The sequence below is a fragment of the Pan paniscus genome, chromosome 7 (assembly GCF_029289425.2).
Source record: "Pan paniscus chromosome 7, NHGRI_mPanPan1-v2.0_pri, whole genome shotgun sequence".
In the NCBI taxonomy this organism is placed as follows: domain Eukaryota; kingdom Metazoa; phylum Chordata; class Mammalia; order Primates; family Hominidae; genus Pan; species Pan paniscus.
The window spans coordinates 119,577,346-119,592,663 of record NC_073256.2 but is presented as its reverse complement, the minus strand read 5'-3'; the positions used below and the strand labels follow the sequence as shown (position 1 = coordinate 119,592,663).

At 39.4% G+C, this 15,318-nt stretch overlaps 1 protein-coding gene across 3 annotated transcripts in view; it reads left to right on the top strand.

Annotated features, from left to right (window-relative positions):
* RRM2B (ribonucleotide reductase regulatory TP53 inducible subunit M2B) overlaps window positions 1-15,318 on the top strand; it is a 39,497-nt gene that overhangs the window by 10,919 nt on the left and 13,260 nt on the right. For all 3 annotated transcript variants that reach the window (XM_014345982.4, XM_034966448.3, XM_063606458.1), the window contains exons 2-6: window positions 800-955; window positions 7,076-7,192; window positions 8,085-8,218; window positions 8,963-9,057; window positions 14,152-14,285. In XM_014345982.4, coding sequence (XP_014201468.3) covers window positions 800-955; window positions 7,076-7,192; window positions 8,085-8,218; window positions 8,963-9,057; window positions 14,152-14,285 — 636 coding nt within the window. The remainder of the gene's footprint in view (window positions 1-799; window positions 956-7,075; window positions 7,193-8,084; window positions 8,219-8,962; window positions 9,058-14,151; window positions 14,286-15,318) is intronic.

Below are 15,318 nucleotides of genomic sequence, written 5' to 3'. Positions count from 1 at the left end.
ATTTGTATGTCCTTTGTTTATACTCATTCTCACACATGTGCGACTCTTCTGATTCTCTTCTGATGTTCCCGCTATTTTAAAAATATATGCATGGCACCATTTGCTTCTAGAGTGCCATCACGTTTTGAAGCAGTGTGAATACAGGTATGTGTTTCTCACTTTATTCACAAAGCTTTGAGACAGCCCACAGTGAGATCATATGCAGTAATGTTAGAATGTAAATAGCAGTAACAAATTGGAGTATCAGAAGGCTAAGATGAACAAAGGTTAAGTTGTAGGTAATGAGTTTTCAGATAAGTATTATAGTATTTCAGTGAAGAGTAGAAAGAAAAAACATTAAAGTAGCTTATACCAGTAGCTTATTCATTCCAGCAATCTGTATCAGAGAGGCTTTAAAGGGACGTTTTGTTCACAAACTTAGAAATTTGCCCATCATGATGACATTTATGGGTCTAGCTTTGTACTTATCCTCAAACTAGCAATAATTACAATAATTTTTGAGTGTTTACTATATACCAGGCTTTGTTTAAAGCACTTTTAATCATCAGAATAAACCTATGAGGTAGGAATTATTTTACAGCTGAGGAGACTGAGGGTTAGAGAAGTTAAGCAGCTTTCTGTGGTCACACACGCACTTCCTAACAGTATTAGTCAGCTACCAGGTAACAGTAAGGATTCAACCCAGGCAGACAGGCTCTCAAACCAATGCCGTCTCCCTGACTTCCTTAGATGTATGTTTAGGTATGAATAAAGAAGAAATGTCTATATAAAAGGCGTGTTTGTACTTTATTTTTCAAAGAGATCATCTTCAGACACCAACGAAAGTGAAATAAAGTCAAATGAAGAGCCACTCCTAAGAAAGAGTTCTCGCCGGTTTGTCATCTTTCCAATCCAGTACCCTGATATTTGGAAAATGTATAAACAGGCACAGGCTTCCTTCTGGACAGCAGAAGAGGTACGTGGCATTGCCTCCAAGAGCATTCATATCCTATAGTGCAGTGTTCCTTCTTGTTTTACAGGATATTGAAAAACTTTAACTTATACGTTGAAGAAGATCAGTTGTAGAAGATAAGTGTTGGAATTACTGAGACTAAATATGATGTTCTCAATGTTTTAGTTTAGATTACTATCTATAAACAAGTTTTCTGCTGCAACAATGGCATCTAATTCTGCCAGATTTTTATTTCCAATATATTAGAACATTTTTTTTCTTTTTCTTTTTCTTTTTTTTTTTTTTTTTTGAGGCAGAGTCTCACTCTGTCACCCAGGCTAGAGTGCGGTGGTGCGATCTCAGCTCACTGCAAACTACACCTCCCGGGTTCAAGCGATTCTCCTGCCTCAGCTTCCTAAGTAGTTGGGATTACAGGCGCCAGCCACCACGCCCAGCTAATTTTTGTATTTTTAGTAGAGATGGGGTTTCACCACATTGGCCAGGCTGGTCTCAAACTCCTGACCTTGTGATCCACCTGCCTCAGCCTCCCAAAGTGCTGGGATTACAGGCATGAGCCACCACGCCCAGCCAACATTTTCTATTTTTAAACAGACTTTTAGTTTGATATGGCCAAGTAAGACTTGTCTGACTAGTCTTATAAGGTCAGCAGAATAAGTAAAATTGCAGCTGTAGTCAAAAAATGAGTGAAAGCTGTAGCAACTCTGCTTTCAATTGAGAGATTTATCTGATTGTACAAAATGAGCCGCTGCATGAAGAGTTTGATCCTCTAGGCTGTGGACTCACTCCCGAGTCAGCCAGGTGGAACTCACAGTGCTGCTCCCAATTTGGCCCTGCCCTCAGCTACATCAAACGTGACAGAGTTGCCACTAATAGATCAGCTGTAGAATGCTTTTTGTTAATTCCACCTGGGAGATCAGTTGAACACAGCAAACTAGAAAATATTTGCTGGTTGGTAAGGACAGTGGTCATGAAAATGATTGCCCTGTAGTCTAACTGAACAAATAGTTATTGTCTTAGTCTTTAAATATGATGGGTGATACCTGTACAGCACTCTTGTTCTGTATATGTTTGTATATGTATCTCTATAGATAGATGTATCTATTTGGATAGATAGATTTGAATCTATTTTTCAAGAAATTAATTCTATAAACGTTAAACATATGCTGTTAAGAATGCAGGCTATGAGGTCAGACTGCCTAGGTACAAATCCTGTGCCACTACTTACTAGCTATGGAACTGGGAAAGTTACATAACCTCTCTGTGTATCCTCATCAGTAAATTAGGCTAATTGTACTTGGCTATTTGTGTTGTTATGAGGATTTATGAGATGTTTAAAATGGTAGTTGACACTTAGTAGGCACTAAATAAATGTAAACTATTATTTTATGCACAGAAGGGGGAACATTTAACCTAGAAATCAGAAGGCACCAGTGTTTGAAGCTTCTGTTACACTAATTTTACCCACTTACCCATCTTTGTTATATTGTAGTGTTATATTGTCAACATCTTTGTTATATTATAGTTGACATATAGAGCAAAAAACCAAACCACACAAAAACAAACACCCAATATTTTCATACGTGGTCATAATGCTCGACACACCTGACTGTCCCTAACTGTCTGTGGTTTTTAGAAAGGTTTTTTGTTAGATACGGTTCAGAGAACGAGTGGCATACACAGGTGGCTTTTTCGTTCATTATGTTAAAAAGGTACTTAGGATTCTTAGGATTCTTGAAATTCATTTGGAAATTAACTTGCATCTTTTAGCAAAGGTAATATGTGACCTGTAACAAAGCAACACTAATTTTTAAAAACTGAAATCTACAGGTTGGTACGTGTTCTGTAGCTAATTATAGGACGATTCAAATACATATTTTGAAGATAAATCAAACACATTTTTAGTTCCACATATTTTTCATTTACAAATTATGTAAGTTACCATTTAGTCAGCTTAAATGGTTGAGCTTAATTCTTAAATATGGCTGATCAACAGAAACCCTGATCAAAAGACAAAAGTCTTGGGTTTGGGACTTTTTTCTTTAAAGCCACTCAGGCAATTATGATAATTGTCTAGTTTGGAATCAGTATTTAAATGATGAAATTGAGAATTTGCTCAAATAAGAAAAAGCTAGGCAGGAAGGGAATATTTCCAATGTAGTGTAAATAAAATTTACAAGACCTTTGAAACTGAGTGTTCAAAGAAATAATTTTAATATTTAAGAGGAAGCATCTTACAATATTAACATTTAATATCAAATATATAATATATAAGAGGTCGAGCATGGTGGCTCACACCTGTAATCCAAGCACTTTGGGAGGCTAAGGTGGGCAGATCACTTGAGGTCAGGAGTTTGAGACCAACCTGGACAACATGGTAAAACCCTGTCTCTAGTAAAAATACAAAAATTAGCCAGGCGTGGCAGCAGGTGCCTGTAATCCCAGCTACTCAGGAGGTTGAGGCAGGAGAATCGCTTGAGCCCAGGTAGCAGAGGCTGCAGTGAGCCAAGATCATGCCACTGTATTCCAGCCTGGGCAACAGAGTGAGACTGTCTCCAAAAAAAAAACCTGAGGGGTTATAATATATATGAATGAAGAAGATGTCCTTCAGTTAAACCTGAGTTGAACTTTTAATAGAACAGAACTTGATTTTTAGGTTGCATATTTTAAAAGATGAAGACAAATATTTCCTCCACCCTGCTCTGTTGTATCCCCAGTGCTTAGCATGGTGTCAGGTGTGCAGTAAGTGCTCAGCAAACACTTAAAGAATAAATTAGTGGGAAAAAGGATTTGGAAAATAGCATGTGATTAAAAGATTGGGACATTAGTCCTTTTTGGAAAGGTCAAAGAGATTGAGGCTTGAGGCTTTGTGGGTTTTTTTGTTGTTGTTGTTGTTGTTGTTTTGTTTTTGAGACAGAGTTGTGCTCTGTTGCCAGGCTGGAGTGCAATGGCACGATCTTGGCTCACTGCAACCTCCTCCTCCTGGGTTCAAGCAATTCTCCTGCCTCAGCCTCCCAAGTAGCTGGGACTACAGGCATGCGCCACCATGCCTAGCTAATTTTGTATTTTTAGTAGAGACAGGGTTTCACTATGTTGACCAGGATGGTCTCAATCTCTTGACCTCGTGATCCACTCACCTTGGCCTCCCAAAGTGCTGGGATTACAGGTGTGAGCTACCGTGCCCAGCCGAGAGTTTGTTAGAGTAAATAAAAGAAAGGCAAAAGACAAAGACAATTACATATTCCAACTGTTTATGAAGTTAATTATGAAAAATATTTAAAAGATTTTTTCTGACAAAATTGAAGCAGGATAGTTTCTCCGATCCCTTCGTGGGTGGGAACTGGAATGCGCATGCTGGAGCTAGCTGGCTGCTTTGGCGCTGGCAGGGGCAAACTCCACTCACTTGAACCCATTGCGCTCAGCCCCTTGAGGGAGGGAGCATGCAGGTGAGCAGGTGCAGGAGCTTGGGTGAATTCTTTTGGGCACTGGCAGGAGCAAAACTCCATGCAGGCCTCATGGCAGCATCTGTGAGGAGTACCCACAACCCTTGAAGCCCCAGAAGGAATGTGTTATAGTTAACTCTCTTTTAGCTTTTGCTGTCCGCAGATGGCTTAAGTTTTAACGGCTCAGTGGGCCCTCTGCCTTTTCACATGGGGCAGTTGGTCTCCACCAGTGAGGGCAGAGGGTCAGTGTGACAGCCTTTAGCATCCACACCTGTGGCACCCACGCTCTTGTTCAGCATCCAGGAAAAATCAGATCACATGAACAAATCGAAGAGTGGTAAATACAGAGGATTTTATTGCCAATGAAAGTGGCTCTCAGTGGGAAGAGGAGCTGGAAAGAGGATGGAGTGGAAAAATAATCTTCTCCTGGAGTCTGTCTGGCCATCCCTGGCTGACTCCTCTCCAAAGGAATGCTGTCAAGCTGTCCCTCTGAAGTTAAGCTGCTTTTCTCCAACATCCAACCGTAGTCTCTGACATCCAGCTGCTTCTCCTCTTCTCTCCTCTTCTCTGCTGGTAGAGCCTGGGGTTTTTATGGGCACAGGGTAGGGGAGTGGGGCCATGGGTGGTTTTGGAAAAGGCAACATTATAGTGGGAAAACAGGAATACATGTCACTTTGGGCTGCAGTTCCAGGATTGAGGGTGGAGTCCTCGCTGGGGACCATCTTCTTCTGCCCAGAATTTCCCTGCCTCCTGTCCCTATCAAAATGATGTCTACATATGCTGTGTGATGGTATTTGGAGGTGGAGCCTTGGGAGGTAATTAGGTCATGTGGGTGGAGCCCTCATGAATAGGATTAGTGCCCTTAAGAGACATGAGAGATATGATCTCTCTCTCTCTCTGCTATGTCAGGATACAGCAAGAAGGTGGCCATCTGTAAATCAGGAAGAGGGCCTTCACCAATAACCCAACCATGCTGGCATCCTGATCTTGGGCTTTCAGCTTCCAGAAATGTTCAAAAAGAAAAATAAAAGTATGCTGTTTAAGCAACCCAGTCAATGGTAATTTGTTATAGCCCCCAGAACTGACTAAGGGAAGGTACATTTAAAGACAATTTTTGGCTGGGTGCAGTGGCTCAGGCCTGTACTCCCAGCATTTTGGGAGGTTGAGGCAGGCAGATCACTTGAGATCAGGAGTTCAAGACCAGCCTGGGCAATATGGCAAAACCCTGTCACTACCAAAAATACAAAAAATTAGCCAGGCATGGTTTTGTGTGCCTGTGGTCCCACCTGTGCCTCTGGAGGCTGAGGTGGGAGGATTGCTTGAGCCTAGGAGGCAGAGATTGTAGTGAGCTGAGATTGTGCCACCGCACTCCAGACTGGGTGACGGAGTGAAACCCCATCTCAAAAATTAAAAAAATAAACAATTTTTAAATTGTAGGTTTCACCAAATTCTAAAGTACGTCTCCCTTAATTCCAAAGGCTAATTCTAATGAACATTTTCAAAAATATTTCCATTCCCAATGGAAGCCATACCTATGTATAAACTGCTTTAAAAAAAAAAACTAGGTTGTTGGCCACCTGTGATGGCTCACACCTGTAATCCCAACACTTTGAGAGGCTGAGGTAGGAGGATTGCTTGAGGCCAGGAGATTGAGACCAGCCTGGGCAACATAGTGAGACCCCATCTCTTTAAAAAAACAAAACAAGGCCAGGTGTGGTGGCTCGTGCCTGTAATCCCAGCACTTTGGGAGGCCGAGGCAAACAGATCATGAGGTCAAGAGATTGAGACCATCCTGGCCAACATGGTGAAACTCCATCTCTACTAAAAAATACAAATAATTAGCTGGGCATGGTGGCACCTGCCTGTAGTCCCAGCTACTCGGGAGGCTGAGGCAGGAGGATTGCTTGAACCTGGGAGGCGAAGGTTGCAGTGAGCCAAGATCATGCCACTGCACTCTAGCCTGGCGACAGAGCGAGACTTCATCTCAAAACGAAACAAAACTCAGGTTGTTACCTGCCTGGCATTACTTCTGGATATAAAAGTAGACTGATTACCTGGCAGTAAAGTAGCAGCTACAGTTGGTTAATAGGTGCCTAATTATCTAACACCATAGCAAATATTATATAAAATGTTAAAGCAGTGACTGTTGAGATTCATTAGTTTATTCACTTCAGTGCCTTCTTGACTAGTTTTTACTCTCCCCCCTCCCCTTTTAGCCCTTCTTTCATTTGCTTCAGTGCCACTAGATTATGTTAATTTGAATATTTTTAAAGTACATCCTGGCCAGCTTCTTAGCCAGAAAATTCGATTCCATCGTAATTTTTTAAAGATAAATTTTATCGTATATGTTTAAGGTGTACGACATGATGTTATAAGATATATATATATAATAAAATGGTTACCCATTATGTAACAAATTAATATTTCCTTTGCCTCACATAGTTTAGCTGTTCACCCCCCCCCACCAAGAATAGCTGTAATCTACTCATTTAACAAAAATCCTGAATATAATACACTTGTTAACATAACTTTTTTTTTTATTTCTTTGCAACGCTAACATCTTTCTTTTTCCATAGTTTACTGGTAGTGGGATATTCCTACTTAACAATAGAAGTTAGTTTCCCAAACACTTTGAGAAGAACTTAACTCCAAATTAAAATTTTTGAAAATCTTTTTATTCCAGGTCGACTTATCAAAGGATCTCCCTCACTGGAACAAGCTTAAAGCAGATGAGAAGTACTTCATCTCTCACATCTTAGCCTTTTTTGCAGCCAGTGATGGAATTGTAAATGAAAATTTGGTAAGATTTTTGCTTGATTTAACTTTTGTTCTCCTTTATCAGTTAAATGATGATAATGTCAGTAAGATTATTAAATTCAGCCAAAGACAAGATGTCTAAAAAATGAACTAGATGAAGCTTAACTCTTTAAATGTTTTTCTGATGAATTGCTTATCCTTTGACCAGCAAACTATTATTAAATCAAGCATAAATGATACGAATCAAAACTATTTACAGTGCATTAACATGAGTTTGATTTTTACTCTCAGATAGTAAGCTTAATAGAGAACCTGCACCTTAACCTTTGGAGCTCTGTAATAGAACACTGGGTTCTGGCTCCCCATTTTAAAACTTGATTATGGTTGATCAGGAGGCATAATTTCTTTTTAAAAAGAATTAGAAAGATAGGCTGGGTACAGTGGCTCATACCTGTAATCCCAGCACTTTGGGAGGCTGAGGTGGGTGGATCACGAGGTCAAGAGATTGAGACCATCCTGGCCAACATGGTGAAAACCCATTTCTACTAAAAATACAAAAATTAGCTGGGCGTGTTGGCGCATGCCTGTAGCCCCAGCTATTTGGGAGGCTGAAGCAGGAGAATTTCTTGAACCTGGGAGGCAGAGGTTGCAGTGAGCCAAGATGGCGCCACTGTACTCCAGCCTGGTGACAGAGCGAGACTCCATCTCAAAAAAAAAAAAAAAAAAAAGAATATACTATGCAAATAATTTACCATGGAGAATTGATGGATAAACAGTACTGCCTAGGATACTGCTTAAAATAATCCATAAGGTCTTTCTGACCTGTTTGTTACATGACAGGCAGTTTTTAAGTGATAATGCTGATGTCCAGATTCTGATTTGCAGTGTTTAATGAGAGCCTATAGAACTGGATATATCTATTTCCCTTATCTTAGGTGGAGCGCTTTAGTCAGGAGGTGCAGGTTCCAGAGGCTCGCTGTTTCTATGGCTTTCAAATTCTCATCGAGAATGTTCACTCAGAGATGTACAGTTTGCTGATAGACACTTACATCAGAGATCCCAAGAAAAGGTATTGTTGGGATTTTATTTACAAAATATTGCTTACGGCTTGGTTATGTTCAGATCAGAATTTATTCCAAAACTCAATGTTAAGGAAAGATTATTCAAGTATGGAAGTTTCTGAGCATATTATTTTCTATTGCTTAATAATGTATTGGGTTTTAAAAAAAACTTGTTATAGAACCAGTTAACCTTTAGATATTTTATCTTTAAGAACTGTTCAGTAGCATCTTTTGTTTAGAAATTGAATACTCAAATTTAGCTGGTTTTGTATGAGACCAGATTCAAACCAATAATTTGAGTTTTATTTCTGTTCTATGGACATGTAAAAATGTATAAAAACTACAGGTCTGGTAGCATACTGTAGAGTTACAATTATTATCTCTGATTAAGTTTAGTCCAATTAAGAAAAACAAGTGAGGCCAGGCGTGGTGGCTCATGGCTGTAATCCCAGCACCTTGGGAGGCCGAAGCAGGTGGATCATGAGGTCAGGAGATTGAGACCATCCTGGCTAACACAGTGAAACCACGTCTCTACTAAAAATACTAGCCGGGCGTGGTGGCGGGCACCTGTAGTCCCAGCTACTCGGGAGGCTGAGGCAGGAGAATGGCATGAACCCGGGAGGTGGAGCTTGCAATGAGCCGAGATCGTGCCACTGCACTCCAGCCTGGGCAACAGAGTGAGACTCTGTCTCAAAAAAAAAAAAAAGAAAAACAAGTGAATAACTTTGCTGTTCATTCTTTTGTTTTTACAGGGAATTTTTATTTAATGCAATTGAAACCATGCCCTATGTTAAGAAAAAAGCAGATTGGGCCTTGCGATGGATAGCAGATAGAAAATCTACTTTTGGTATGTGGCTCTAATTTATGTATGATCAGATTTGCCTAAGGTGATATGACAGTATTTTATGTGGTGTGACTATCCAGTACGAATCAAAGTTACAGCATGGAAAATGAGTACAAATGTCTCAAATGCACCTTTACCAAAATCATTATTCCTAATAATTAATTAGGAAGTGGTGATAAAGCTGTTACCTATTCTACTTAATAAGTTGGAAGTTGAAAAGTTAAGATGTTAGTGCATAATTACAGTTAAACAGGAGTCAGTCACATAGCAATAACAAGAGTATTATAGCAATTCACAGTTTGTACCTGGCTTTTAAGTTTATTTTAGGAATTTTTTTTTTTTTTTTTTTTTGAGACAGAGTCTCGCTCTGTCACCTAGGCTGGAGTGTGGTGGCGTGATCCTGGCTCACTGCAACTGCTGCCTCCCAAGTTCAAGCAATTCTCCCTGCCTCAGCCTCCTGAGTAGCTGGGATTACAGGCACCTGCCACCACGCTCAGCTTATTTTTGTATTTTTTAATAGAGATGGGGTTTTTGCCATGTTGGCCAGACTAGTCTTGAACTCTTGATCTCAGGTGACCCGCCCACCTTGGCCTCCCAAAGTGCTGGGACTGCAGGCATGAGCCACTGTGCCTGGTCTATTTTAGAAATTTAAAGCAAGTGAAATCTTAACATTTTTCAGGAAACAAATATCTAGTTTCTCAAAAACTAAAGATTAGTGTAATCAACTAGGACAAAACCAATTTGTAATAACAGGCTTATTTTTCATAGGTAAGCTAAATGCAAACACCCTTCTGGCTGAGTTGAGATCCCATAGCATTTTTTTAAGGAAGTGTATCATATTATGTCTTATACATAGTAGTTGCTCAATAAATATTTACTAAATTTAATTAAAATATTTATATATTTCATTTGGATAGCTCTAAGTACCCATCTCATTCTTATCTATTTTTAATTGGTGTTCTTTACTTTCTGGTTTTATTCATTATGTGAGGAAGCAAGTCTCAAAATTTTTGGGCTCAGGCCCCTTTGTACTCTTAAAAATTATTGAGCACTCCAAAGTGCCTTTATTTGGGTAGGTTATAGGTATTGATATTTTTGCATTAGAAATTAACATTGAGATAATTTAAAAATATTTATTAGTGCATTCTAAGATAGCAATAATCAACCCATTATATTTTAATACAGATAACACTTTTATATGTTTCTATATTTTCCAAAAAAAAAGAATAGCATGCTTTTAAATTTCTATAAATGTTTTAAATGTCTGACTTAATAGGAAACAGTTGGAGTACCATATCTGCCTTTGCATTCGATTTGTTGCAGTGTATATGTATGTAGTATATGCCTCATTTAAATATGTATTATAGTTAGAAAAGGGAGGAATATTTTATTTAGCTTTTCAGATTATTATGGATATGTCATGTAGCCTCTAGAAAATACCATTGTAAAGTATGAGAGACTGGTAGTTAAAAAAAAATAATGCCTTAATGTTATTATGAAAATAGTTTTGACCTCACAGGTCTCCTGGGTCTGTGGATCTCTCAGGGACTCTTGGACCACGCTGAAGAACCAGTGATATAGTGCGTATATGGGCCAGCATGTAGTATACCAGGGATGAAGCAGATATGTTTGCCTCCTTGCCTTCAGTTCATTTCAAGAATGAGAAAAGCAGCCAGGCATGGTGGCTCACGCCTGTAATCCCAGTGCTTTGGAAGACTGAGACAGGTGATCACTTGAGGCCAGCAGTTGAAGACCAGTCTGGGCAACAAAGCAAGACCCCCATCTCTACAACAAATTTAAAAACTAGCCAGGTGTGGTGGCATGCACCTGTATACCCTGCTACTTGGGAGGCTGAGAGAGGAGGACCACTTAAGCCCAGGTGTTTGAGGCTACAGTGAGCTATGATCCACTGTGCTCCAGCCTGGGTGACAGAGCAAGACCCAGACTCTAAAAAAAAAAAAAAAAATTTAAATAGGAATGAGAAAATCACTGGTTCTCAATATATGTAAAAGTCATCTGGAGAATTTGTGGAAAAACTTTTAAGAATCCTGCCAAAACTGATGTAGGAGGCCCAGGTGGGACTGAGGAATCTGCATTTTGTATTCAGCTGATTCCCTCACAAGGAGCTTCAGAAACACTTTGGGAAATGCTGGCTTTAGAGAAAAAAGAAGGGAAGAGGCAGAGTGTTCCATATACGCTGAAAATATTAGTATGGATAGGTAGTGATGAAAAATGATGAGCAGGCCCACGGAAAGCATGTATTTCATGAACTACCCAAGAAGGACAACCTAGAAATAGAGAACACAGAGAAGGCTGGCAGTCACCATGTAACTACATGAGGACTCCAGCTAGATTCTCCATATTGCTTAATCTCAAGGGAAACTCCATTTCAGGTTCTAATATAGGGTCTCAGAGGAAAGAACATGTTCTAAAATTGTGGAGGGGAGTTGAATGGGTGTAGAGTGGAACAGGGAAAGAGGAAAGAGTGAAGAGTGCATTGGTGGCTCTCCTTTTTGGGAGTGGAGCTAAAAGACAGTAACATGGAAATATTGCCTTGCTTTGCTGCACACTGCTACTTTCCTTTAACCAGCTGAGGAAGTGCTGTTTCATGAACTGATTTGGCTACCTGCACCATTAGTAGCTCTAAGTTGGAAAGGGCAGCTCTTTCACCTGGCTTAGGGTTTTGCCTAACATTTTTGGTGACCTTCTTAGTGCCTTTTGCACTAAGATCCAGCGTAGCAACTATTCTTTCCTTATATCCAGACTCTTATAAGCCTTTATTTTTAGCTAAAGAGAAACTAAGAATATTTCTTAAAAAATTATTAGTTTGGAAGTTTATGTTTTAAGGAGATTCAATTCCTATAGAGCAAAAATTTTCCTAATTATATATCTGCATAGATTTTTAAAAATTGAGACATCCTGTTTAATTTTTAAAATATCTTTAAAGAACTTCAAAACAAATATACAGATTAAAACTTAATATATGTAATGAAATTTCATTTCAAGCCTCAAAAAATATTAGCTACACAATCTTAGTACATTGCCATCATAGAGGTCAGCTGTATCTTAAAAATGTATCCAACTTTCCCCTCTCTAAAATGAATCATGAGGCCTTTACATTCACTATAGTTTTTAGGAGACATGTTCCGGAACCCTCTTTTTATTTCACATATGTTCTCAAAAAATTGTAAAATGTACCACTTATAATCCTTTAATCTTCTCCAAAAAAAGAATAGCCTTCTATAACTATGTTATGATTTTCATTCTTTAGTATTCACATTAATGTATAGCATGGTTACAATACCAATTTTCCACTAGGCACAGTGGCTTGTGCCTATAATCCCAGCTACTTGTGAGGCTCAGATGAGAGGATGGCTTGAGCCAAAAGTTCAAACCAGCCAGGGCAACGTAGAGAGACCTTAGCTCTAAAGAAATAAAAAAATTAGCCAGGCATGGTGACGCACGCCTGTAGTCCCAGCTACGTCAGAGGCTGAGGTGGGAGCATTGTTTGAGCCCAGGAGTTTGAGACTGTTTGAATTATTAATGCACCATTGCACTACAGCCTGGGTGACAAGAACAAGACCCCACACTGTCTCTAATAAAAATTAAAATATCAATTTTTCTTTTATTCACGTTTGTATTTAATTATAGTCTACTTTCCTGACAGATAATTATCCTTATGATGTTACCTTAATGTCAATTAAAAATGTATCAATAAGTTATCTTAATAGTAAGATAAAAGATACAGTAAGTTATATGTTAAACTAATGACAAGCCTCATCTTAAGAATAGTGATGATGATGATGATTTTTGAGATGGGCTCACTCTGTCGCCCAGCTGGAGTGCAGTGGTGTGATCATAGCGCACTGCAGCCTTGACCTCCTGGGCTCAAGCATTCCTCCCACATCAACCTCCCAGGTAGCTGTGACTACAGGTGTGGACCACCACACCCAGCTAATTTTTAAATTTTTTGTAGAGATGGGGTTTTGCTATGTTGCCCAGGCTGGTCTCTCACTCCTGCATTCAAGTGATCCTCCTTCCTCGGTCTACCAAAGTGCTGGTATTACAGATGTGAGCCACTGCAGCACTTGGCCTAGAATGGATTTTAATGTCTTCTCTCATCTAGTACTTATATAGGTTCCATTGAGTCAGTTCAGGACTTGTTTATTAAGTGACTTCTTTGTGTGTGGTCCTGTGACATGTACTGAGGTATAAACCGTGATGTCACCTGTGAAAAAGGTTTGTAGTGTACTCAAGCACTCAACTGCCTGTATCTCACAGTCTTATAGACCAAACCTTTTTCCTTAGACATATATAAATACTTTTCTCAGGCATATGCAGTGTGGTGACATAAGCATCTTGTGAATGACCTTTTGGGTTAGAGCTCTGATCATCCTGCATAATGTTACAGATATGATGCCACTGTAGACAATTTATTAATAGGAGATGGATTTCTACGAAGTCCTTGCCTAACAATGAGTAACCTTTAAAATTGGCCATTTTGTATTTAGCAGAAAACAGTATTTTTGCTTATGTTATGGGGACATTTTATCTAATAGATATATTTATTATCCTCAGTTGGGTTTATCTATTTTTTTAAAATTGCAGATACACGCCAATGGTTTTTGAAATGTTTGCAGATGGTCTGTAAGATACCATAGGTTTCTAAAAATATAAACTTAAGCAACCTCTCCTCCTTTCAGAGGAAGACACTTGTCATAAAGTCTACCTTCTACTCTCCAGTACACACACACATATGTATACATACTGCACACATGTGCATGTACCTGCACTCATAGTCATGTGTGGTGCACACGTAAATCACCTCTTGTTTTGAGTATGGAAGGTCCTTCTTTGTCCAGACGCCAAGACCTACAGAAGTCCATCGTCTGACAGAGGATTTGAAGGAGGCATACCTTTCTGCTCCAGTAGGTAGAGGTGGCGCATTTTCTCCTATGGAGATCTTTGGCCATGGCACTAACTTGTGTATTTTGTTTCTTTGCAAACAGTTGTGGTATTTATTGTTATATATGTATATATATATATGCAAATGTTTGCAGTATATTTCAAAAATTGAAACGATTTTATGTCTCCCAGGGGAAAGAGTGGTGGCCTTTGCTGCTGTAGAAGGAGTTTTCTTCTCAGGATCTTTTGCTGCTATATTCTGGCTAAAGAAGAGAGGTCTTATGCCAGGACTCACTTTTTCCAATGAGCTCATCAGCAGAGATGAAGTAAGGAATGGAATGTTTTTCTAGTTATATTTGTATTCATATTTGATGTTCATCTATTTTTCTTTTCCATCTTTTTTTTTTTTTTTTAAGACACGATCTCACTCTGTCACCCAGGCTGGCATACAGTGGCACGATCATGGCTTGCTGCAGCCTCGACTTCCCTGGGCTCAAGCAGTCCTCCCATCTCAGCCTCCATTGTTGCTGGGACAGCAGGCATATACCACTACACCTGGCCTAATTTTGGTATTTTTAGTTTTTTTAGAGACAGGGCTTCACCACGTTGCCCAGGCTGGTCTTGAACTCCTGGCCTCAAGCGATCTGCCTGCCTCAGCCTCCCAAAGTGCTGGGATTACAGGCATGAATCACTGTACCCAGCCTACTTATTTTTCTTTCTCCTGAAAAATGCTGTGGTGACACGAGTATCCTGGTAATTAAAATAGGAAGTCACGTCGTCTTGCTTTTAAGACACTGCATTTTCCTCCTGTGTCTCTTACCATTTCTCCTCAGTCTCCTGGTCATTCTTAATATCAGTGTCCTCCTAGGTTCCCGCGCTGGCCTTGCTCCTTCACTGTATATGCCCTCCTGGCTGATCTTGTTTACTGTAATGGAATCAGCTACCATCTAAATACTCATAACTCCGAAAACCTACCCTTTGTCCCAGATATTCTTTCTTAAGTGCCAAACCCATGTATGCTAGTGCATGTTAGACATTTTCTCCTTTAAGTTCCCCCAGGTATCTCAAACCTGTTATTTCAGAAATCAAACTCATCATCTTTCTCCAAAAGTTTGTTGTTCCTTCTGTTTTTCCTATTTCATTGAGTGTCTCCTTCTTTTCCAATCATCTAATTTAAATTTAGGAATCATTTTAGATTGCTTCTTCTTTTTCAGCCACATCCGATCAGTAACTAAGCCTGGTCTTCCTCTGCCTGCTATCTATACCCTTTCCATCTTTCTTACCACCCTTTTTTTTTTTTTTAAACCTTTTTGGATTACCTTCTCAGAAGAGACATCTCAAAACTTTCCTGATGAATTA